The 24,971-nt window shown below is 53.0% G+C and overlaps 1 protein-coding gene across 1 annotated transcript; it reads right to left on the bottom strand.

The window, feature by feature from the left end:
- Positions 1-925: 925 nt before the first annotated feature.
- Positions 926-23,225, bottom strand: ADRA1D (adrenoceptor alpha 1D). Its single transcript, XM_063076358.1, has 2 exons — positions 22,118-23,225; positions 926-1,524 (listed from the first exon to the last, which is right to left on the bottom strand). The coding sequence occupies exons 1-2, from the start codon at positions 23,223-23,225 to the stop codon at positions 926-928; spliced, it is 1,707 nt and encodes a 568-aa protein (XP_062932428.1).
- Between the last annotated feature and the right edge of the window lie 1,746 nt (positions 23,226-24,971).

Here is a 24,971-nt window from a genome sequence, read left to right as displayed (position 1 = left end):
GTTAAAGAGACAGTTAAGTTGAAACTGGAATGGTAAATACCCCATTTATCCGGTTGTGGGTCTTTAGTACTTGAAGGATTTTTAGAAAAAAAAAAAGAAAAGAAAAGTTCTTTATGGGTTATAAGCTAAAGAGGGACAGTTTGCACAGTTTGGATAAAATAGAAGTACTATTACCAATAAATATGTCTCAAAATGACAAATAAAGCTTTCCCCAGTCGGTGGCTAGGAATCCCAGCAAGAAGTGATGGGCACAGGCACGATGAGCTATGTACAGAGTGTAAACAGTAAGGCCCTTGAGGGGAAGTAATGAGGGGCAGGGCCAGGTGAGGGGTGTGCATGGAGGAGCCTGGGTAGGGGGCAGTGGGCCCTGGGGTGAATACAACAGGCTTGTATGACGGCCATCCAATCTGCCACCAAAACTTGTGGGTGGTGGTGGCAGGTCCACTGGGTTCCTCCAGCCGGCAGTAATGAGAAGAAATTGTGTCCATTGAGGAGGAGGCTTGGCCCCACTGTCTTTTCCCTAGGGGAGGCACTGGGGGCAGGCAGGCAAGGACTCTGAGCCTCTCCCTCCAGAAGAGGAGGGGCAGACCTTCCTGGTCATACTTGGGGCTGTCTACCCAGCGTTCAGGGCATGGCGGATGGCGCAGCGTTTCTCACACAGGGATCAGGAGCAAATCGTTCCATGGAGTGCATAGCCCTTCCGTCTTAAGAGCTCTGGGCACCCGCGTCCAGGAAGGGGCCCTATCACTTTCCACCCTTCCGGGGCTCCAGCCCCAAGCTTCGCCCCAGTTCCTCAGAGAGGACCCAGAGCAGCCCCCCTCACCAGTTTCCAGGTCCCTCATCCACAATCGCCTCTTGAACAAAGCCAGCCTCCCTCCCTACCCCCATTTGCCCGCCCCCAGCACACTCCCCGGCTTCAGGGTCCTTAAATATCAGTCTCCCGAAGGTTGCCGTAGTCCGCCAAGTCGTAGTCCTGGCAGGTGGCGCCCTCGGCCACATCATGGGGCACCCTTAGGGACACGGCCTCCACCTCTGAGCGCAGGGCGCACGCTGCCTCTGCGCGTTGCGCGCCTCCGGCGCGGATCTTGTGCGACAGGCTGGAGACCTTGGCGCGCAGCTGGGTGGTGGGTCTGCGGAACGGCCCGAACAGCCTCCAATCGCGGAAGGCGGAGGGCGGCTTTCGACGGCCGACGACCGGAGCCTGCGCCTCGGACGTGCCCGGGGAGTCGGAGGCTGGGGGCTCGGTGAGGGCCAGCGGGGCCCCGGGGGGCGCGGCGCCCGGGCTCGGGGCGCAATCGAGGCGCGGGCCGCTGGAGGCCCGCCAGTGGTGGCCGTAGACGCGCCAGAGGGGGCGACGGCGCCGGCGACGACGGCACTGGCAGCGCAGGAGGCGGAGGAAGGCGCGCTTGAACTCGCGGCTGGAGCAGGGGTAAATGAGCGGGTTCACGCAGCTGTTGAAGTAGCCGAGCCAGAAGATAACCTTGAAGACGCCCTCCGATGGCTTCAGCTGCGGGAACAGGGAGCCTGTAGGGAACAGACCCACGGGTTAGCTGCCTGCGGAGGGGGAGGACGCCCAGGCAGGCTCTGGGCACAAAGGGGGCGGGGGAACTCTCTGTACCCTTCAGGAGTCCTGGCTGAGTCATCCGCTAGGAGCTCTCCAGGGACCTTCCCCAAAGGGATCTCTGATGTAATTCAGGAGGTCCATGATTGGATGGCGAAAAGTAATAATCTTCGTTTTTATTCACCTCTACCTGAAATTGAACATTTCCTTCAATGAGTGTAGGCAACAAACCAGAGTAGAGTTAGACAAAATCACGTGAAGTTAGCTGTTTTTGTAGCTCAAAACTGGTGCAATATCGGCAGTTTCATATGATTCAAACTAGTATAGCAATTCCCCACAGGTATTTTCCTATTACATTCAGTCGTTGCAGATGCTTTGAAATATTCTCTGTATCCCTGTACCAGCCGGCTGCCAAAAAAACAAAAACAAAAACAAAACCCAAAAAACTTCTCTATGCTCCTCACTAGAAATGACAGACATTACAATGCACCACTAGATATTGTTATTTAATGCCTGAATTTAGAAGCACATTACTGCCACAAATATCATGTAAAAATATTTTGACAACTTTTTCAGTAAAATCAGTTTTATTTGCAAGCCTTTGTATTTTGTTTTATGCTTTTGAAATCATGACTCTCAGTAGGGATCCATAGGCTTCACCAGGTGCCTAAGTAGTGCCTAGCACAAAAAGGGGTAAGAACCCCAGAATTAAATGTTGACCAAGCCTAGCCCCATGCCAGGCACTGTGCTGGGCTCACACACGTCAGGAGGGATTAAACATGGCCCTTGCTCCCCAAGTAGCAATGTGAAGAGAATATCATTGAAATGCAGGTGGGTGGTGCTCAGTACGTGTATGTAGTGTGGGGGACACAGGCTCAGCAACAGCTTTGAGGAGTCTCAGAGGATGGACAAAGATCAGCTGGGATGAGGAGGGGCAGAGGGTATACAGGTGGAAGGGACGGGTGAGCCAGAGGATAACAAGTTTGGGACCTGCGAATATCTTGCAGGATAAACTCTGAAAACTTCACTTGGAACAGATGGCGTAGGCCCTTAAATGCAAGGAAGTTCAGCTTTTATTTTGTGGGTAGTTAGGAGCCATGGATATTTTTAAGCAGGTGAGAGATAGGGCCCAGCGTTAAGCCACAGTCAACACAATGCTGATGGGCTGTTGGAATGCAAGACTGTGGGGTTGTCCCATTGGATGCGGTCAGGGAAGGCTTCTGGGATGACTTTGAGGGAGTACAGAACCAGGCAGGTAGGGGTGGAGATCTGAGCTGTGCAGAGAAGACCCTCCTTCCTACAAACCTCTCCCCTGACATCTCCCCCCACCCCCTGCCCCATGGAGGCCGTGTCCCTGGAAAGGCAAGCAACTAAATGCAAAGGCACAATCCAAAAAGCAGAGACCACTATCTCAAAGTCATTCACCCTCAGCAGCAGTGGGGGTGTGTGTGGGGGAGTAGGGGGCTGGAGGTGTTCCATCCTGGACAGAGGCTACAGGTGCCTGTGAGACCAAGCAGACCAGGAGTGAGGGTCCCTGACAAGTTATGAGAACTTCTCTCTCTTTTCCTTGCCCCCAAAGAAACAAGAGTCCCCTACTGAGAGGCAGAGGCACCATGCCTCCCCCCGCACCATGCCTTTGACCTGGGCCCTTGCATATCACCCACCTCCCACCACAGAGAAATGGCTCCTGGTGCCACAGCATCCCGCAGCACAGGCTTTTCAAACCTTGGTCACATAGCCCTGAGCAAGTTATTTGCCACCTAAATCTCGATTTCCTTGTCTGTGAAATAGAGACAATATTTCTCTGAGAGATATTTTGTGAAGATTCATAACTTTCAGGGCCCAGCACTCAGAAGGCTCTTAATAAATACTGATGTCTGTTTGCTCGCCGCTCTCTCTGTTTCTGTGGCTTTTGAGAGAGGAGACCTCAGCCCTGGGAAGGGACCCTGTTACTACTCTGGAGAGTGGCCAGGAACAGTAGCTGAGACCTGGTGGGTTTGGGGGCGCCTGGAGCATCAGTCAGGTGGTTTGAGGAAACGATTTTCCCTGGGAGAGGGGTTGGGCAGTGCCTGGAATGTGGGGACCACCAGGGTTGACCTCAATCCCCAAGAAGGTGGCCCTCAAGAACAGCATCCCTCAATGGCTGCAAAGTAAGAGAATGTTGAAAATAACTTTCTGACTCAGGCTACAATTCTTTTATATTTAGCCCAGGATGACAAATCAGTGGGCTATGCTTTCAGTGGTGAGCCTGAAGCCGGCCAAAGAGGATTGTTATCAGCATGGTTTTTATTTGGATTGGGGGCAACATGGCATATTGCAGTATGGCCTGGGTCTTGTTGTAAACATTAATATTCCAATTTATGCTCAACCAGCCTGTATGGAAGTTTGTTGTGAGCTGGGAACTCCTTAAACACGAAGGAGCTGGAATGTAAACTCAGTCTTTTGGCCCCAAGATTTTCCCACTGTATCCTGCTGAAGTTTTGTCTAAGCCAAAAGCAGACTCTGAGACAGGAATTCAAATTCAAGTTGTTAATTTGGGGGCTAAATGAAACACCGGGAGTGGAGTGGGGAAAAAAGAGACAGGGAAGAGAAGGAAGCCAGTAAAAGTGTGTTATCAAGTTAGTTACCACTGTGGGGGAGCTTAATCCTCTGGGGGCTCTCTCCAGGTGTTAATTTTCTGCACTTGCTGCCTGCTACAAGGGTGGGCAACAAAGATTTTGGTGGGCAGAGAAAGCCCCTGGGCAAAGAAATGCAGGCACCTGCTCGGGTGGAAGTTGGCCCATGTGCACTGAAGGTCTAGGGGAGATGGGTGGGCACTGACAGTATGTTCTACAATGTTGTTTTATTTGCTCTCTTCCCACCGTGCGCAGACATCTTGCACAGAAAATACAGATGCCTGTGCCTTGGGCTCCAGACTCCACAGGCGGCAGCTCCTAAGAGATGTTTCCTCTGTTCCTCACAGATGGCAGGTTTGAGTCTCACACCCACCTGTGCCCACAGTGCTGCAGTCTGCCGCCTACACCTCCCTGCAGCGCCCCCTCAACATTCTCTCAGTGGACCACAGCTGGGATCTCTGGGAGTCAGAGGGGGTCGTGGGAATTTCCTTCCCCATTGCATGCCATGAGTGTGGAATGGGGAACTGCTCCCACACCCCTGAGGATGGGCACCTGCCTCATGAGCTTTGTCCCTGTAATGCTGTCCTGCTGTGGGGGCATCAGTGGACAAACCCCTTCACAGTCACTACCAGCTTTCTGCTCCCTGAGCCACTCTTGAGTTATGACAGCTACTTGGGTCAACCAGTTGCCTCTCCTGTCTTGCCTCCTCATCTGTCCCCAGCTGCCAGAACACACCTTTGCCAGCCCTTATATCCCAGCCACAGGAAAGCCTTGATGGGGCCAAGAGAACTCTCTCTCAGTACCCAGGCAGTCTACTTTTCTTTCCCAGAGGGCTCCCTCTCTCACTCTCTACACTGTCTACAGCCTTTCTTGCAGGCGAGAAGTCCAGCTGTGCTAACTCATCTTAGCAGTTGTCCTTAAAAAGGAGACCCTCATGGGATGCCTTCCCTTAGCCTCCCACCTCTCCATCCAGGTACCCAGCATCACCCCCTTGCTCTCTTATGGCTCCAGCATCTCTCTGCAGTCTTACTTCTGTCTTCAAGTACAATAGCCAAGGGCCACAATGACCTCTCGCTGAGCTTTGGCCATGACAAGCTCCCCAGTCTTGCCTGTGGGCTTTTGCACATGATCTTCCTGGAATGCCCTTCCTCTATACTTTGTAGTGCCATTTCCAGTGGTACCTCCTCCTGGAAGCCTTCCTTGCGCCATTCCCTCCTGACCCAGCAGAGTTATTTGCACTCCCATCCCGCTATCAGTACATCACACTCACTTCTAAGTGCCAAGAGCACAGTAGGTAATGATCAGTTTCCTGTCTATTTCACCTTTAAAGGCTAAGTTCCCCTCACCATACACACATATGCACATGGTAGGTGCTTGATACATTCTTAGACTCTTTGTTTTATACCCTGCATCTCATTCATCATCAACTCCTGTTGGCTCCCAAGTCTCCCTGACTTTGCACCACCTCCTTGTTACCACCTTGGTCCAAGCTACCATCATTGTCTACTGGCAGTGCCTTCTAAGTGGTCTCCCTGCTCCTGACCTTGTGCCCTCCTGGCCTGTTCTCTACATAGCAGCTGGGGGGCGGGGGGACATCCTTTTAAGCCTGAGCATTTAATTTCTTCACTTAAAACCCATCATCCACTGCTGACTGCGACTCCCATCCTCTCTCTCTTCCTCACCTGTACTTTGACATGCCAGCTCCTTGGATCCCTCCTGTCATCTCCTGTTTGTCTCCTTCTCAGCCTAGCTGAGACTCCTGCTCACCAGCACCTCAACTGTTCTCTTCTCCATCCTCCCACATCCACATCCTTCTGGATTTAGGTTGGACTCATGCAACCAGATCCTAACTCTGGAGCAATTTAACCATTCCTCGAATATGCTTAGGGTCTCTGACTTCAGCTCCGTGTCCTGTGTTTCCAGTGATCTCGGCTCCCACACTCTGCCAACTCTCTCCCTTCTCTCTTCTCTGCAAGCCTTGCAGCCGGCCTCTTCTCCTGTTCTGGAGCAGTTGATCTCACCTCCTGAAAACACAGGCCATAGAAGCTGGCCACTCACCCACACCTTCCTCACCTCTTCTCCTCTTTGGAAATAAAGAAGGGTCTCCTCCCACCCAAGGTGAGTGTTGTGCAGCCCTTGATCTGAGTCATCGTGAGCTTGCCTCGGTCACAGCTGCTGCCTCTCTGCTAGCTCTCTGGCCATGACTTTGGTCTTGCCACCCTTTCCAGTCCACACTTGCTGTCTCCTCTTCCCTACCTGCGCTACTCATCACTCTGCTGCTGTGCCCATGTGCCCCACCCTGCCCAGGCCCCAGCCTGTGGACACTACTGTCCTCCTCCTAGGTGCCTCTCTTCTCCTCCATGGCCTCCAGGATGCCGATCTCTTGATTTTTCCTACTCTTTGTCAGTTTCCGGTGCTGCTAACTGTAGGAGTGCCCTTGTTGTCTGGCAGTCTCTTCTCTCTGCATTCTCCTAGGACTGTCATCCAGGCTTAGGGTTTTTAATACTGACTCTAGGGTGACAATGTTCACATTTCTACCTCCAGCTCAGACCGTTCTCCCTAATTCCAGACCCACAGATCTGGCTGCCTCCCATGCATCTCCACTTGAGTGTCTACTGGCATCTCACACTTATCCTGATGAAGCTTGCATTTCATTAGAGAAGACAGGCAACACATAGGAAAAGCAAGGAAAATGTAAAGGTATCAGAGAGTGAAACATGCTAAGGAGAAGAAAATAAAACCAGGAAGGAAGATAGGAGAGATGGATGTGTATGTGTGTGTGTGTGTGATATGTGGCTGGATGTGATGGTATACATTTTGGATAAGGTGGCCAGGAAAGGCCTGCTGAGAATGTGACATATGAGTAAAGAGCAGAATGAAGTGAATGAACAGAGGCATGCAGATTTCTGGGAGAAGCGTATTCCAGGCAGAGGGAACAGCATGTGCAAAGGCCCTGAGGTGGCCCTGATATGCATGCAGAATAATGACGAGGCTAGTGTGGATGAAGTGGAGGGACTGAGGACAGAGAGGAAGAAGACACAGTTAGAACTCAGCTGCCACCCCCTCCATGTTCCCTCCCACCCTGCCTGAGACACCATCGCCTCTCACCTCCTTACTGGTCTCTCACTTGCTCCCCTGTCCCCAGCAATCTTTTCTCAACCTGGCAGTTAGAATGACTTAAAAACAAACAAATGAACTGATCATGTCACTCCTCTGTTCAAAGGCCTCCAGCAGTGTCTCTGCCCCCTCACAGTAAGAGCCTATGACCCACAAACCCCATGTGTATCCCCCAAAACTTCCTCTTCCCCCCAAACTCTGCTCCAGTCACACTGCCCTCTTGTTGCTTCTGGGACACACCAGAAACACACCTACTTCAGGCCTTGGCACTTGCTTTCCCCCAGAATCTTCTTCCCTGATAACCACGTGGCTCATACCCGTACCTCTGCAGTGAACTTAGCCTTTGTGTTTAAAATTACAATGTTCCCCACCCCCATGCTCCCCACCCCCTCAGCTGGCTCTATTGTGCACTGTGACATTTATCGTCCTCTACCATCCAGTTTGAGTCACTTATTTTGTCCCTTGCCTTTCTCCCTGCAGTGAATGTCTCTACGGCAGCACTTGGGTCTGTTTTGCTCAGCACTGCACTGAGAGCCCACTGAGCACACAGCAGGTGCTCAGCACTTGCTGAGTTTGTTGAATGAGCCCCTCTTCTCTATCCTGCACTCACACTGGTCACCATAGCTGGTGTGTTCAACTTCCTTTCTAGTGACTCCCTCTCTTCACCTTGCTTGGGCTGTCATCTCAGTTTGCTTAAATAGCTGTGGCAGCCTCTGATGGCCTCCACGCTGTCCTGTCAACTCTGCACACAGCTGCTGGGAGGCTCTTCATAAAAAACTGGCTTCTCTCCTTTCCCTTTTGAAAACCATCAGGGGCTCCCAGCGCTGCTCTGAGGAATAAGTGCAGCTTCCTGGTGCTGTCTTCATCTTGCCTTCTCCGAATTCAGCCACACTGAGCCCCCAGCAGGTCTTCCCACATGGACGGGCCCCTCTGCCTTTCTGCCCAGACCCTGCCACTCCCAGAAGCTTTCTGCTCCATCCTTCCCCCCTCCAGCCTCAGGTCAGGCATGTCCCCCACCAAACCTGGCCTAGGCGCCCTCTGAAGCATGCCTACACTTTAATGTGTTACTGATCTGTCTACTCCATGAGACTCTATGTTTCTGGAAGGCAGGGATGGGATTAATTTTTTGTATCCCAGCCTCTAGCACAGTGCCTGACCCAGGGCAGGGTCTCTAAAATATTTGTCGAATGAAGGAGTGAGTGGACTTTGGACAGGTGGCCTCTAATGGGAGTAGGAAGGCAAAGAGTGGGGGGTGTTCCAAGAATCGGTACCTCCTAGGCCCCACGCTGGGCCCTTTATGCACTTCCCATGGAATCTTCATGACATCCCACTTTGCATAAGATTCTAGTTACCTCCAGAGGGCAGGTGGTAGGGTCAGGATATGCTCCTGAGTTGGTTAGCCCTAGAGCTCTTGGTCTTCCAGGGGCCCTGGGGTCAGGAGCTACAGCCACCGGCTCTGTTCCTTCTGGCAGCTGTCCCATGAGCTGCGTGGCTTTGCCCACCTTGGGCTTTCCCACAGCTGGTCTGGCCAGGAGTCTGACCCTCCTCTCCTGTCCACTGTGGGTCTCTCCCTTTCAGAGTCAGTCTAGAACCACCTTCTCCCAGGGCTCTTCTGTGGCTAACCCCACCCTGCTGGGGCCTAGGCAGGCAGTAGCGGTTTGTGGAGTGTGTGCCCAGAGCACTCTTCATTCTGCTCACACCAGGCTATGTGCCATCCACTGGCCTTCTGTGTGGTCTCAATGGTGCCCTGTGGCACTCACAAGGGGGGCTGTTGCCCGCTTGCAGGAGACAGTGTCAGAGAGACCCCAGGCTCCTGGCAGGAGCCCCAGAGAGCTGCTTGGTCATCTCCATTACCTCCTTCCAGATTTTGCTCAAAATTTACCTTTCAGGCTTGAAGTCGGTGCTTGAACCCAGGGCCCCAGCCCCCAGCTGCTGTGAGAGCTGGCTGCCAAAGGCCCACAGTTGTCCCTTTTCTTGGAGAACTGCCCTCAGCCCATGGGAGCTGCTTCACCTGGGGCAATGACACCCGCTCCCCAAGGGGCATTCTGCAGCTGATGATGGACTGGTGCGGGGATAGAAACGGCCGGCCCCCTGCCTCAACGTGGTGCAACTCTGGGATGCTGTTCTTGCTCCAGGGAGCAGCGTGAGGTCAGGCTGAGGCCAGACTTTGTCTGAGACCACATCCTGGGTTTAGCTCTTCCCTGCCCCATCCTGGTCCCCCTGCCCCCCAGCTGTTTCCTGAGAGCCCTCCCTCAATAAACCCCTTGTGGAAGAAACCCCACCTCTGGCTCTGCTTGTAGGGAACCTGATGCAAGATACCCTTTGTCAAGGGCATGGACTATCTTTACAGTCTTTTGCTGGGTCCCAAAACTCGGGTCTAGGGATTAGTCCTTGGTTGCCATCCTCCTTTTCGGCTGGGAAAGGCGGGGCATGAGTGTGCACGCTGATGTCCATTCCTCCCCTTCAACAGGTGGCTTGGAGTGGGGTGGGGTAGGGGTGGCTGCATTTACCACCTACGAGGAGAGGTGCTGAGGGCGCAGCCAGGAGACGACCATAAACACAGCGCCTGCCTGCTTCTCTCTGCTCTTTGTCCTAGTTCTCTGTGTGGTGAGTCTCCACCAGGCTGGCATGTATTATTGGGGAAACTGAGGCAGGGGTGTTATTTGCAGCCTGGATTATCAAAGGCCAGTCCCTTCTCTTAAGGAACAGGGATGGTCAGGCCCAGGAGGAGCACTGAGGTGCTGGTTAAGACAGGAGGGATGTGGCTGCAGCTGAACAAACTGGCCAAGCCCTGCTGAGGACAGACAGCTCTAAAGCCAAGGGGTGGACTGTGTGATTAACAGCACTCTTCTGGCATCACCAGAAGGGAACTTGTTTTTGGCAGATCATCGGAGTTCACAGCCAGCCTTGTTCAGGACTTGTAGCTGGCCATGAAACATAAGGCTGCACGCAGACCACCCCCATTTTCTGCCCCCTTCACACTAGTGACTTTTCTATCCACAGTAAGCCATTCCCTCTGCCCAGAAAGATAGAGAGAGGTTAAAAATACCCTGTCCTTCTAGATATTCAGGTCTCCTCCTGTCAGCAGGGCTAGGAAAGAAGGAATCCCCAACCACAGACTCCTCTCTCAGCTGCTCACTCAGTGGCTCTGACTCTGGAGCTCAATAGCACCTTCCCCAGGAAAGGCTGGGATTGCTGCCCCTGGTAGACCTCTTTGCTATATTGTAAAGGGTCAGACAAGACTCACTAACCTATTAGTGAGAGGCACACTTGAGCAAAGGCCTGAAGACCCTGTGGAGGAGTGAGCTATGCATCTGCCTGAGGAAAGAAAATTCCAGGTCAAGGAAAGGGCATGTGCAAAGGCCCTGAGGCAGCAGGTGCCTGACAAGTTGGAAGGACACCCAAGAAATCAGAATGGCTGGAGCAGAGAAGGGGAGGCAGAGAAGGGTAAGAGATAAGGTCATTTTAAAGTGGAAACAATCATGGAAGGCTGTCAGGAAGAGGTGACCTTGACAGGGTCCAGATCTCAGGTGGATTGTGAGAAACATGGAGGGGTGAGTTGAGGGCACAGTGGGGCCAACCGTGCCAAGCCAAGTCTCTCAAATTCCTAGCACTGCCACTTTCCATGGCGAGAGGTAACAGGCAGGGTCCTCTCACTTGAGATGGACCAGGAATAGGTCAGAAGTCCTTCTGTGCCCCCATGTTCACCTCAGGATCCTTGGGCTTCCTGGGGTTGGCAAAGAGCTATTGGTCTGGCCCAGGACACACAACTGCGGCTGCAAGGGTGGGAGAGGGAGGGGCAGCTCCTGGAGGGAGATAAGTCACAAACCTGTCCCACCTCCGGGCCCACACTGGGCACTGCCCACTTCCCTTCAATTCTTTTCTTTCTCCTCCTCTCCCTTCTCGTTCTTTCCATCTTCCCTCTTCCCCCCCCTTCTTTCTCCTTTGTTGTCACTTCTAATCCACTCATTTCCTGATCTGTGGCTTTGCAATGGCTGCACCCCAAGCTCTCAGTGACCAAGGCTGCAGTTCTGCCAATAGCCCTCAAGCTCAGCCAAACTGGACCCTGATCCAAGCATGCGCCTCTTGGCTCTGGGGCCACAGCGACACAGGGCTCATGGGTCTGAGCAGAACAGCACTCATGCCAGAGGAGAGAATGCCCCAGGCAGTGACCACTCTCTCCAGAGTCCCAGCACTGAGCTGCAGGGTCACTATCTGCCAGGTCCCATGCTGGCTCTCAGGGGCCCAGGACCCTGTTCTGGGTCACCACTGCAAAGTGAGAGAAGGCGAGCCCTCCAGCATTCACAGAGTGCACGGTGGGGCAGGGCTCAGGCGGGGCCAGAGAGGAGCTCGGGAACTCAGAGACTTCCCCTTGAGAAGTGGGCTCGAGGACTCTGGGGGTCTGCTGGGGCCTGTGAGAGGATCAGGCTATACAGGAAGTGGCCGTGTCCCATGGCAGTGCTCAGGATCCCCTCATGGCCAGCATCCAGGACAGAAGAGAGCACAGCAATTAGCCTGGGGAATGTGGGAAGGGGCTGAGGGGCTCAGTGAGATTTAAAGCTGAAAATGTGGTTGCCAACTGACCCTTAACCCTGGCATCTGCCTGATCTCTGACCCAGGCAAGAAGTAATAAGGACTCTGGAACTAAAGTGCTAGGCTTCCAATTCCAGATCTGACACTTACGAGCTGGGGGGTTCTAGTCATTTTACTTAACCTCTCTGTGCCTCAGTTTTCTCATCCATAAAATGGGGCAGCTAATTGTATTCACCTCGTAGGACTGCTAGGAGAATAAGAAGGTTTGAACAATGCCTGGTACATAGGACATACAAGAATACTTTAAAAATCATGGAAAAATAGAATTTAAAGATAATATGAATATTTCCATGAACTTTTTGAAGTACCCTCGTACATGTTTGTTGATAAATTAACTGGTTATGGATGGAAAAACTGAAACAGACTGAAGAGATGGTCGGGAGGTCTGAGAGACTGACCAGGGAGTTGAGGAAGGGAGGAGTTGAGGCTGAAGTTCAAGTCCCTGGCTTGGACCCCAGATGATGCATAGAGATGCCATCTGCTGAGATGAGGTGGAAGTGGGGAGTGGCACATTAGTCATGGGGAGCAGAAAGGTGAGCCCCGGAAAAGAAAACAGTGTGGCTGGGGAGTGGGAGTGTGACAGATGGAATAATGGCCCCCCCAATGTCCAGACCTGTGAATGTCACCTCCCATGTCCCTTTTGCCATGGATCCATTAAGTTAGGATCTTGAGATGGGGAGATTATCCTGGAGTATCCAGGTGGACACAAAGGGTCCTCAGAAGGGAAAGAGAGAAGCAGGGGGTTCACAGTCAGAGAAGGAGATAGAAGCAGAGGTCAGAGCGATGTCCCAGCTGGAGGGAGGAAAGAAAGGGCCACGAGCCAACAAACACAGTGGCCTCCAGAAGTTGGCAGAGGCAAGGATTCTCTGCTAGGGCCTGAAGAAGGGAACACAGCTCCTCCAAGACTTTGATTTTAGGTCTTCTGAACTCCAGAAATGTATGATAGTAAATAGTTTTCAGCAACTAAGTTTATGGCAATTTGTTACAGCAGCAATAGGAAACAAATGCAGGCGGCCTGAGGGGCTGGTGGGACCTCAGCAGCTGGAATTTGGGCCTGGAGCTTAGGATGGCTTGTCTCAAAACATGCATCTCAGGGTAAGAGGGGTTTCTTAGGAAGACAGAAGAAACAGCCAGGTAGGAAGGGAATGGGAAAGAGAGATATCAGGGATCATAAGGCAAGGAGAGATGGGCAAATGGATGTACAGGGGCTGAATGGAAGCAGGACTTCGAAGAGCCCCAAGTGTGGGGATCTGGTAGCCACTGGTGACCATGCCTTAGCTGGGGGTGGGGTGAGGATGGCAGGAGCCACCTAAGCAGGGATGCCACGTGATAGCAGGTGGAGAAGGGCACTCTGGTCAAGATTAATATCAGAATATTCTTTTCAGAAGTAAGGAGCAAGGACTCTGTGCAAATAGGTGAAAGGGAGGAAGAATCACAGTGAGAGGGTGGGGAGAGGGTGAGGGCAAAGGGGGCCATTGGGGTGAGGGAGAAGAATCTTTAAGAAAGCTCTGGACAGGCCTAAAGCTCTGTGTGTGGGCAGAGGAGAGGCAGAAGATAGGAAGGGCCGAGCAGTAACTGATAGAGTAAGGTCCCTTAGAAAGGAAAGAGGGCTGAGAGAGAGTCAGAGGTGGCAGAGAACCTATAGGACTTCTGGGGAGACCCTGCGGCCTGTCCCGAGGCAGAGGCCTCGTTATGGAAAGTGTGATTTTTCTTCAGCAAGTGCTCAGCTAGACCCTGGTTTGCATAGGCTTACAAAAGCTGATTGTTAAATTTTCAGGAATTTTGTGAGCTGGCGTTGCCTCTTTGGTATCTTAAAATTGACCATGGTGGGAATATTTACATCATGGAAATAGGCAGAGGCTCCAAATCAGCTCCCAGCCCAGAGCCAGTTCTTAAACCTTTATCAGCACACCACACACAGCAAAGGCCTGATTCAGGATTTGGGGCTCGCAGGAGTAGAAGGAGGTGAGGAAGTTAAAAATGGCCAGAGGGGATGAAGTGAGGGATCATGGGATCAGCTGGCAGGACACAGGGAGGAGCGGGGAGGGGAAAGCTTGGGGAAGGTTGGGGTCAATAAGCAGGTGTAACGGGAGTCAAGGATGGAGAACAGAGCAGATGGACTCAGGTGGCAGAGATTCATTGAGGATTTGTGGGGAGGTAGATCAAGGTGGGCACATGGCCCTAGAAGGAAGGGAAGAGGGGGAAGTTCACTGTAGTCTGGAGGCCAGAGTGTCATTGTGGGTCAGCCTCAGTAGAGTGGAGTCATGCTGATGACCAGGGAAGGGATGAGCATTGGGGAGAAAGCTTGTGACCCCAATTCCTTAATGAATGAGGCAGAGTGATCAACAGTTCATTTGATGTTTGGGACAAAGATATCAGCAGGAGTTAGGCAGAGGACAGGACACTTGGGGAGGAATGATCTGTGCCCAAGGACAAAAGCCCATCCCCGTCAGTGGTGTATTTTTCTTTTACAAAAAATAAAATGCATTTCCTAGCTCTGTTCACCGAATCAGTGACCAACTTAGTATCAACGAAAAGCTGAGCCCAGACTGTGGTCTCCAAATTGTCATTTTCCATTAAAAGGGACCAGGGCTCTTTAGACACATGGCTAATTCTAGGTCCAGGGCAGAAAAAGTACAAGCTGAGCCTGAAACATCTCATTAGACCAGAAAGTGAAGAAGTCCCCAAGACTTTACATTCTGCCAAAGGTCTTAGGAGCCAACTTGAAAGTGCGCCCACTGGCCAAGCCAAAAAAAGTGGTGTCTGTAATTGCAATGTGTCAGAACAGCAAAGATGTCTAAAAGTCACGATGTTACCGTGGTACTGAAAAAACCTCTGTGGTCACCCTTGGAAAGAATGCCAGAGAATTGACTCTTCTGACAAATAAAGAGGAAACGGAGCATCTCTCCTGCCTTTCTTGTAAAGACTCTATTATTTCAACTAAATAGCTAGTGGTGAATTCCTTTTAGAATTCTACTGAATAAATTCAGAAGGAATGATAGAATTAGAATATCACCATGTTAAGCCCCAGTGATATACTGGGTCCAGGCCATGGTTAATGGCTGCTAACACCAGCAGGCGAAAGGCTGATGGGTCACTTTATAATGGAGGAACCAGACTGAAGGCACCTGAACCCTGACTAATCTTGACACCTCAAAAGAGAAGATTCTTGCCAGATAGAACCCAAATCTCATCCAACCAGTTTAAAGGAAACACAGGGAACAGAGGGACATGTTAAATGGCACCATGGGGATGCAAACTCCAGACTGTGGGATACACTTTGGAACAAACGATCTGGTTTCTTCACTAAATAACTAGAAAGGGAAAAAAATGGGGAGATTATCATTAAAGATACCTACCAGGCAAATGGACCACAAGCACTTGTGCTCCATTTTTGGATTCTGATTCAAACATAAAAATTTATGAGGCAATTGGCAACATTTCAACACTAAGTAGATATTTGCTGACATTAAGCAATTATTTTTATGTGTTATAATGGATTGTGGTTGTTTTTTTAAAAGTTCTTATCTTCTAGAAATATATATTGAAGAGTTTACAGATGAAGTGATATGATGTCTGGATATTCTTCAAAATAATCTGCAGTGGTGGGAAAGTGGCTGGGGGTTGGGTGAACCAGCCTTGGGTTGAAGCTGGGTCGAAGGTACACAGAGGTTCATTATACTGTTCTCTCTACTTACGCATGTGTTTGAAAGTTTCCATGATTAAAAAAAATGAAAAAAAAAACCCCAAAACAAAACCCTAGCTCACTGCTTATTCATAATAATCAGTCAATCAATGTTAGCTGTTACCTTTAAAAAAATATTAGGTCATATAAATGGGGGACACCCACAGCCCATCACTAGTACGGATGGTTGACTTGTAATAGAGAGCTGTTATGCTAAGTGATATAGCCAGCCACAGAAGGACAAATACTGCATGAGCCACTTATATGAGGTACCTAAAATAGTCAAATTCATAGAATCAAAGAGTGAAATGGTGGTTGCCAGGGGCTGGGGGAGGGAGAGTGGGGAATTGCTAATCAGCAGACATAAAGTTTCAGTTCAGCAAGATGAATCAGTTCTAGAGATCTACTGTACAGCATTGTGCATATAGTTAACAATACTGTGTGTACACTTAAAAATTTGTTGAGAGGGTAGATCTCACGTTAAGTGTTCTTACCACAATGAAAGAAAATCAAAACAATAAATAAATGGTGGGCTGTGCCTTGCCACCCAGACCCTTGGCATGGCAGGACATGAAGAGGCCATGGGTTCTGCTGATTCCTTCCTCCGCACACACTTACTGAACACCTACTGTGTGCCAGATGCCACAAAGGCACAGACAGGAGATGTAATGCCAGCCCCTTCTTCAGGCTTTTGGGCAAGGGGACAGTGGTGCCACTACTGAGGACCTGCTGCAATTTCCCTCCTTCATCTGCAGACCCTGTACGACCTCAGGGAACCTGTGGAGATGGGTCCCTCAGCACTTGTCCAAGTCTCAGACACATGCTTAATCCACACAGACTGCTAAAGTGTCTTTTCAGTCTGGACAACCATTTCTCAGCAGGGCTCACAGCCTCCCTCCCACCTCCCTCCACCTTCTCTCTCGTTCTAATTAAGGCATTACAGACAGGCAGTCAAGTTTATAGAGTGCGTACATCTTAAATGGACGGCTTGATGACTTTTCATGTGTGTACACCCATGTAATCAATGCCAGGTCAGGATATAAAACATTCCCAGTCCTTCCAAAGGGTTCTTAGCACTCTCTTCCAGACAGTTCCACCCTCCCCCCACTTCACACACACAGGGAACCACTATCCTGATTTTTATCACCAATGATTAATTTCGCCTGTTTTTGAACTGCATCTATGCAGAATCATAGGGTATGTATGCTATTGATTCAGATCTGATTTATTCTGCCCAGGATAATGTCCATGAAATTTGTCCATGTTGTCAGGTGTACCAGTGATGTTATTTTTCCTTGTGGTACAGGAGTCCAGTCTACGGATACGTGGTTTATTTATCCAGGCTCCTGCTGATGGCACCTGGCCTATCTCCTGACCCCTCTTCTCATAGACTGCACATTCCAGGTCTCCCAGCCACAGGGTCCCCGCTGAGTCTCCACTCTTCTATGCCCACAAATGTACAGCTCCCTTGGCCCTCGCACTTCATGACATGTATTGAATATTGACAATTACAGTGCACTGTAATAACAGTATGCAGAGTATTTCAGGAGCACTGGGTCACCTACCTAAGTCTGGGGGTGATCAGGGAGGTGCACAATATTACAGAGTATCGACTGACAGTACTGTGGGTGGGGGAGGCCCAGGCATAGCTCACAGATGGCTGCAGCAGGGTCCCAGGACATTGGGTGAACTGTCCTGGGACTTATGATATCACAGCTTCAGGACAGCTCGTACAACTTGAGGTGCATTTGGGAGGGACCCTGGGCTCTGAGCCTCTGGGGCTGCTGTGTGAGATGGCATCTGGAGCCTGACTCAGACGCCATGCTCGACGACGTGCTCAATATAAGAGAGCCAGAAGCGGGAGTCTGTCTGGCTGTTAGGAACGACAGGGGCTGTTGTGTGCATGTGTGTGTGTGTGTGTGTGTGTGTGTGTGTGTGTGTGTGTGTATGCATGTGCTGTGTGTGTGCGTGCGTCTGTGTAGGTCTTGGCAGACAGGTCCACCTCTGGGCATAGCTGGGGGCACTTGCCAGGCAGGCAGAAACCAAACACAGTGAGGTGTGCTATTGTGAAAACACCAAGGACAGTCACAGGCAGGGCTGCTTAGAGCCCCTACACCATGGGCCCCAAGGACTGGTGACCATATACTCTACAGTCCAAAATGGAACACCTTTGAGACTGAACGGGGAGCACTGCGGGTAATCACACCAGTCAACAGGCACAAAGCAGGGCTGTCCTGGGCAAACTGGAAAGTGCCGTCGCTATGCCCAGCTGAGCACTAGCACAGTACGCGGAGTGGGTGGGTGCCCCTTGCTGGGAGCAGGGTGCTTCACGTGTGCACACACAGCTCTGGCACCAGCAGCTCCCTGGGTGTCCCAGGGGAGCGAGTGCTGCCTTCCCTGGCCTTGCTGCCTGGGATCGTGGCATTGGACATGTGATGTCTAAGCTTCTCGAGAGAGGACCCTCTGCCTGCCTCTGGGGCACACAGGCCCCGCAGTTGCTCCTCACTGGAAAAGGGTGGCTACTGGAGGTGTGGGGGATGATCCCCAGCCCCTCTCCAGAACCACCAGTATTTTAGGTGACTGGCGTCTGTGTCCCAGTCTCTCCTGGCCAGTGACTTGGGTCCCCCAGAGGTCCCCACAGTTCAGGACACCCCATTGGGGTTGTCGTCTCTCCCTGCTGCCTCTCTGGCCTGACCCACAGCAGTTCAGATTCATGGATGCAGCCCATCATAGCCCGCCCTCTGGAACTCCAGCCCTTTCCTAAGGCTTCTGATGGCCCCTGCTGTTGAGACAGCTCACCAGCTACCTCCTCTGCTAGGGATGGGGCTGTTCTTCCACTAGGCATTGGGTAGAGGTGTCAGTGAGGGGCACCTGGGTCTGTGTGACATCCCCAGGGGGTGGCCCTACTGGGTGCCTTCAATTCCATGGCCCATGGTTCTTGCTCTTTCTCATCTGGTCCCCTCATCTCTGGTGCTCATCACAACTGGCATGGTGACAGTGCCTGGGAGGAAGGGGGTGCCACCTAAGCAGCTGTCCTGCTGCCTCTTTCTCCACCTCCTTCTGGTTCTTTCAAAGTGGGTGTTCCCCAGGGCTTTGTCTTCAGCCCTTGTCTGCTCTCCCCCCTCCAACCTCTTTCTGGGTGCCTGCACATCCAGCTCCTGCAACTGCCCCATTTTTGACCCCCTTATCCAAGTTTCCAACATCCTCCACCACATACCTGGCACCTCCATATCAGATATGATAGTCCCTTGGAGTCTACATTCTCCCTAAAAAGTTGCTACTCAGTATGTTCCCTGTTTCTTCAAAGGCACCTCCCTTCTCCCAGGCCTGGGCACAGTGCTGGGGGTGTCAGGGTCTCTTGGCCCCCTCTCCCTCCTGCACAGCCTGCAGGCCACTGCTGCTCCCAAGCAGCTCTGCCCTCCGTCTCTGCTGCCCCCACCCTCTAAGCCACTGGGGCCAATTGGAATATTCTGTTTCCTCGTTTCCTTGCTTGGCCTCTGGCCTGTTTGCTCATTGTACCATCTCTGTTTTATAGATTCCACTCAATTCAGCTCCACCAGCGTCCCTGAGTTCTGCTCTGGGGCACTTGGAGAGGTGCCCTGGGAGGCTGGGCAGCTCAGCACAGACCGCTAAGAAGGAGGACACAACTCCCCCCCACCTCCCCAGGGTCCCCATGCCATGTGTGAGGAGCAGCAGAGATGCAGGGATTGAGAAAGAACAGTGCATACCAGCAAGGGGCGAAGGTCATGAAAATTTAGGGCTGACTTCCTGGAAGAGGGAGACATGTGACCAGGACCTCAGAAAAATGGTAGCTTTTTGCAGTGTTGATTGGAACAGTGGAAAATGAGAAAAACCTAACATTCAGCAGGAGACTGGACCATTCTCAAACGCACTGCCATTAAAATGGCCCAGCATGGGTAGATCTCAGCGACATAATGCTGCGTGAAAAAGGCAAATTGAAGAATGATATGCATGGCAGGGTGCCTTTCATATAAATTCTAAACACACACAAAACACTATTATGAATTGTTATGGATACAGATGTTTGTGGCAAGAGTGTAAACATATGTACGGGAGTGATAAACACCAGATTTACCTCTGGAGAGGCAGGGAGAGAAAGAGGGAGAGCTGGAGGAGGAAATTTGGTTGTGGCTGTGTTTCATTTATTTGAAAAGAGAGAAAGGGATCGAAGGCAAATGTGGCAAACTGTTAGCATCTATTCAGTATGGGTGATTACGGATACATGGATGCTTGTTATATTATTTTCTCCTTATTTGTACATTATTCTGTAATTAAAGTTTAAAAAGAAGGTAAAAGCAAAAAAGGAAAAAAAAAGAGATGGCATTCTATACACAGGTTAAGCTCTCCCTACGGAGACAGGGGCAGAGGGAGATCGAGGGCACCCAGGAGCAGGGCATAGCTGGGCAAGGCCAGAGCAGGGCGTGGGGGACAGACCTGGGTGGTGGGCTTAGGGAGGTCCAGATCCTGGGTGAGAGGGTATCTAAAGGGCAGGAACACCAGCTTTCTCCTGACTGCTACTTGTCTACTCCTCCAAGTGTGTTGCTTAGAGTCTGTTCCTTGCCCCTCTCCCTGCAGCAGCCTTTGGCTGAATGATTTTCAGCTACGTGATTTATTCATTCCTTACCCTGCATTGAGCATCTGTTTCAAAAGCAACAGCTAACACGTCACTCACCCTGTGCCACAGTTATAGACACACATAATAACTCTTGAATTCTCACAACAGCCCTATAGGTGGGCTTCATGACCATCACCACCATCTCTATTTTATAGATGAAGAAACAGAGGCATGGAGGGGTTAAGAGATTTGCTGGAAGTTACACAGCTAGTAAGAAAGAGGCAGAGCTGGGATTCAAACTCAGGTTGTCTATGGTCCTCTGTGCCTCATATGCCAGGTACCATGCTGGGCCCTGCCCTTGCAGAACTTCTGGGCCAGTGGAGGAAGACAGACACCAAACCAAGCAACACACACAGATGCAATTACGACTAATGATCTAGTGAAGGAAGAGAACCCCGTGCTTCAAGGGAGAAAATAAAGAGAAGGACACAACTGAGACCAGGTCCAAGAAGGCCTCTCTGAAGAGGGAACATTTAAGCTGAGACTTACAGGATGGGGAGTTAGCCCGGAGAAATCGTGGAGAGTGGTCAAGACAGAGAGACAGTGAGTGTAAAGGCCCAGAGATAAGCAGAAGCTCAGGCAAGGAACCCAGAGAGCGTCCCAGGGGGTGGAGCATGTGGTGAGTAGGGGAGAGGGTAGCATGTCCAGGATGGTAGCAGGCAGGTGGCCCGCACTTGGTACCTCCCCTTACAGGAAGGGGGACCACAGGTCTAGGATGGCCCCCCTTCATGGCTGTAGTCCCGGTGTAAATATTCACAGTGTCCCATTTTGGTTTGGACAATAATAAATTTGAAGGTCACCCTCTCTTAGGTGATGGTAGAGCTTGGATTTTGTTCCCAGGACAGTGGAAAAGCATTGAGGGATTTTAGTAGGAGAGTGACACATCTAATCTATAATGTATAAAGGTCAGTGTGGCTGCAGTGCAGAGAGGGCTTGCAGGGGAGCAGAAAGGAGGCCATTGTCTCTTTCCTGACTTGGGGGCTGCGCAATGCACAGGGTGGAAGGAACCAGGCCTGGGGAAAGGCAGGGGAGGCCAGGCTTGGGCCGGCTGAGGTTGCAGCCATGGCGAAGTGACTCAGGGCAAATGTGTCCCCAGAGATGCTATTCCCCTTCTTCTCCCTGTGCTGGTTCAGCCACCAGGCCCAGTCCCAGAGCTTCCAAGGGAAGCCCTCAAAGGGTGGGAGGAAGCTCTTGAGAACAGCTGCCCACATCTCAGCACTGCAGGGCACCTTGTGAAAGAAATGGGAAGGTTCCCTGGAAGAGCTGAAGGACTCAGTAAATGTAGGAAATGATGTTAACAATATTAACCTTGCATTTGATAATCTGTCTCATCCCTTTCCTTCTCACCCCCACTCAGCCCTCCTCGCTTCCAAGAAGAGATTTCAAAAGTGAGAGCCCAAGGCACTCAGAGATACCAGCTGGGGAAGGTCTCACACCAAATGAGTACTGGGAGAAAGCAGGCGGCTTCTGGTGTCTGCTGATGTACGCTGTGGACTGGCCAGGGCTTCCTGCCCACGAATGAATGAGTACATGCAGGACCACCCACTCTGTGCACCCACCTCTGGGAGAAGGGTATAGTTAGGGGGGGCACTGGTGATCCCATACTATGGGCATATGCCCACACAGATTTCCACGAACCTTTTACGTTTTGAGATCCTGGTAAGATAAAACAAGCCCAGGGCTTGTAATAGCAGCAAAGAGAGGAAAGACAGAAAAGTTAGAAGCCTGAAAAACGAAACCTGCAGGAGTGAAGAGCCTCTTATTCTCCCCCTACAAAGTAAGAGACCAAGGAAGTTGCTGAACCAACCTTCCATGTTCAAGTGGAGGATCACCCACGTCAGAGGGCCAGAAAGGCACCTGCGCAGGTTTGGGGAGGAGGAGCAGGGGCCGGTGGGAGAGGGGTCACTCACCGAGAGGCAGGACGAAGAAGAAGGGGAACCAGCAGAGCACGAAGACGCCCACGACGATGGCCAGCGTCTTGGCCGCCTTCTTCTCGCGGGAGAACTTGAGCAGGCGCACGGACAGCGAGCTGCGGAAGGTGTGGCCCTTGGCGCTGCGCACCCCTTGCGCCCCGTCGGCGCCGGTGGCCGCGCCGCGACAGTGGATGCGCAGCACCACCTCCGAGGCCTTGCCCCGCTCACGCTTGACGCCCGCCTCGAGGCTGCGCGTGGTGCTGCGAGCGACCACGTACACGCGGCAGTACATGACCACGATGACCGCCATGGGCAGGTAGAAGGAGCACAGCGAGGAGAAGACGGCGTAGCCCGCCTCCTCGGTGATGCCGCAGAAGCGCTCGTCGGGGGGCACCGGCTCCTTCCAGCCCAGCAGCGGCCCCACGGACACCACGAGGGCGACGGCCCAGAGCAGCGCCAGGATGGCGGCCGCCTTGCGCTCGGTCATGATGGAGGGGTACTTGAGCGAGTGGCGCACGCCCACGTACCGGTCCACGGAGATGGTGCAGAGGCTGAGGATGGAGGCCGTGCAGCACAGCACGTCCACAGCGGCCCACACGTCGCAGAAGGCCCGGCCGAAGGCCCAGAAGCCCAGAACCTCCATGGTGGCCGAGAAGGGCAGCACCGTGGCGCTCAGCAGCAGGTCGGCCACGGCCAGGTTCACGATGAAATAGTTAGTGACCGTCTGCAGGTGGCGGTTGCAGGCCACCGAGAGGATGACAAGCAGGTTGCCTGCCACGGCGGTGAGGATGAAGGCTGCCAGGAAGACGCCCACGCCCACGCCCTGCGCGCTCACCACCAGCCCCCCGACGGCCGCCGTGCCGTTCACCTCGCCGCCCGCACCCGCGCTCCCCGGCTCCCCGGTGGAGCTCTGATTGTCCTCGCCGCTGCCCGCGCCCACCACGCCGCCGCTGCCCGCGGACCCCGGCACGCCACCTACCGCCGGGCCCTCCGAGGCTGCCGCGCCGCCAGCGCCGCCCCCGCCGCCCCCCGCGCTGGAGCCCCCGGAGCTGCTGTCCGGACGTGGTCCCTCGAAACTGACGCTGAGGAGGTCTCGGAAAGTCATCTCAACGTGCGGTTGTCGGGGGCCGGGCCCGGGTGCAGGACGAGCGACTGGCAGGGAGGGGGCCACCTGGCATAGCCGCGTGGCTCCGGGTACAGCCCCGCGCGCCGGTCCGTCGGGGTCCTGCCCAAGTTCCTGTGACGCGGAGAGAGGCTGCCAGCAAGCGGAGTGGCCTGGCCGGGGCGGCAGCCCGGGCTTCCCGTAGCCGGACCTGGAGTCGGACCGAAAAGCCGGGGCTGGCGACGTGCGCCGCTCTCTGATTGTGCCCAGGCGAGAGGGCAAAGCGGCGGCTCCGGGACCAGGCGGTGCAGGCAGCGGCCACTGCGGCGCTCCCAACTCTGCGCTGGGGGCGGGACGGAGGAGGGGCAGCGCCAGGAGGGAGGAGGGGGCTACTGGCGCCGAGGGAGGGGGCGCCACACTCCCTGGGAGCTGGGGCTCTGCGCGCCGGGCCAGTGGATGTGCGGGGGTCCGGAGGGGCTGCGGCGGTGGCGCGCGCTCTCGCCCCAAGGCGGCCACCCACGCCTCGCCGCGGGTGCCCACTCCCGCTCTCTCCCCTTTCTGTTCCCTTAGCGCTCCCTCCCGCGCCTCTCCCGGCCCCCTCCCCCTTTGCCCTCAGCTGTGTCCCTCTTCCTCCCAGCCTGTCCCCAGCCTCTCGGTCACTCGCTGGTGCCCTTGGGCGTGCGACGCTTGGAAGGCGCGATTCCTGGGTCTCCCGGCTCCCAGCTCCGGCCGCCAGAGAGCAGCAAGCTCTCGGGATCTGCGGACTGCGGACTGGACCGCGCAATGCCGCGGCTTGTTGCCTCCTGGGACTGCCGCACTCTTTCTTTCTCTCGGGCCACTAGCCAGGGCAGGTCTCAAACATCTCTGCCCAGTGCGACGGCGTGGAGAAAGCCCGTGAAGGGGTCATAAACCTGTGCTGGGCTGAGGCTAGGTATGATGGGCGCAGGAACAAGAGACGATGTAGTTACAGCCCTCGGACCCTGCCCACGACACATCTGTCTCTCTATACCAACTTCTACACTGTTACTTTACTTCATATCAGGTGTGGGAATAAATCTTTCTATTGCTGCCCTAAATAAGTGGTCTCGTTCTGGGCGAGGGGGAGGGTTTAAGTGCTGGAGGATGGGAAAAGCCATTTGGCAGGATGGTTAAGTGGGGGGAGGTGAGACAGTCTGGCTCCAAATCCAGGCTCCGGCCCATATTAGCTGTTTGACATCTTTGTGCCTCAGCCCCTCATCTGTAAAATGAGGATAAGCATAGTGTCCACCTAATGGCATAAGGGTTAAATGAATTAATACGTGTTAGGGCTCCAGGACAGTGCCTTACGCGGCCACAGGTGGAGGGGAGGGGATGAGGAGCTGCTTGCTGGCTAGCAGGGCTGGTTAGGGAGAGGCACAGAGAGATCATTCATTTAGCCAACATAAAAATACTTATGGGGCTGCTGTTATATGGCAGAGGAAGGCAGAACTGCAGGGAGGATATTGCCACCTCATAGGTGCAGGATGAGGATGGCTTGAACTGTGCCAGGGAGGTGAGGGCCTGTTTGGAGAGGTGTCTGGGAGGGCACAGAGAACCCATGGCCTCAGTGCCCACTGGCTGTGGATGACACAGGAGCAGGATGTCTGAGAGTCCTAGATGAGAAGGTGCTTTGGAGAAAAAGCAGTAAATGACAAATGTTGAGGGATGGGTAAACTTCCCTGTCCTGCCCCACCCCCCAGCCCAGGAAACCGAGGCTGTTAAAACCATAGC

The sequence above is a fragment of the Cynocephalus volans genome, chromosome 1 (assembly GCF_027409185.1).
Source record: "Cynocephalus volans isolate mCynVol1 chromosome 1, mCynVol1.pri, whole genome shotgun sequence".
Taxonomy (NCBI): domain Eukaryota; kingdom Metazoa; phylum Chordata; class Mammalia; order Dermoptera; family Cynocephalidae; genus Cynocephalus; species Cynocephalus volans.
Note: the sequence above shows the minus strand (reverse complement) of the source record. Positions and strands in the feature narration are given on the sequence as shown.

Coding starts and splice junctions, on each gene's coding strand:
- ADRA1D (XM_063076358.1), bottom strand. CDS start 23,225: ATGACTTTCCGAGACCTCCTCAGCGTCAGTTTCGAGGGACCACGTCCG. Junction 1,525..22,117: donor CTTCTTCGTCCTGCCTCTCG/GTGAGTGACCCC, acceptor TGTTCCCTACAG/GCTCCCTGTTCCCGCAGCTG.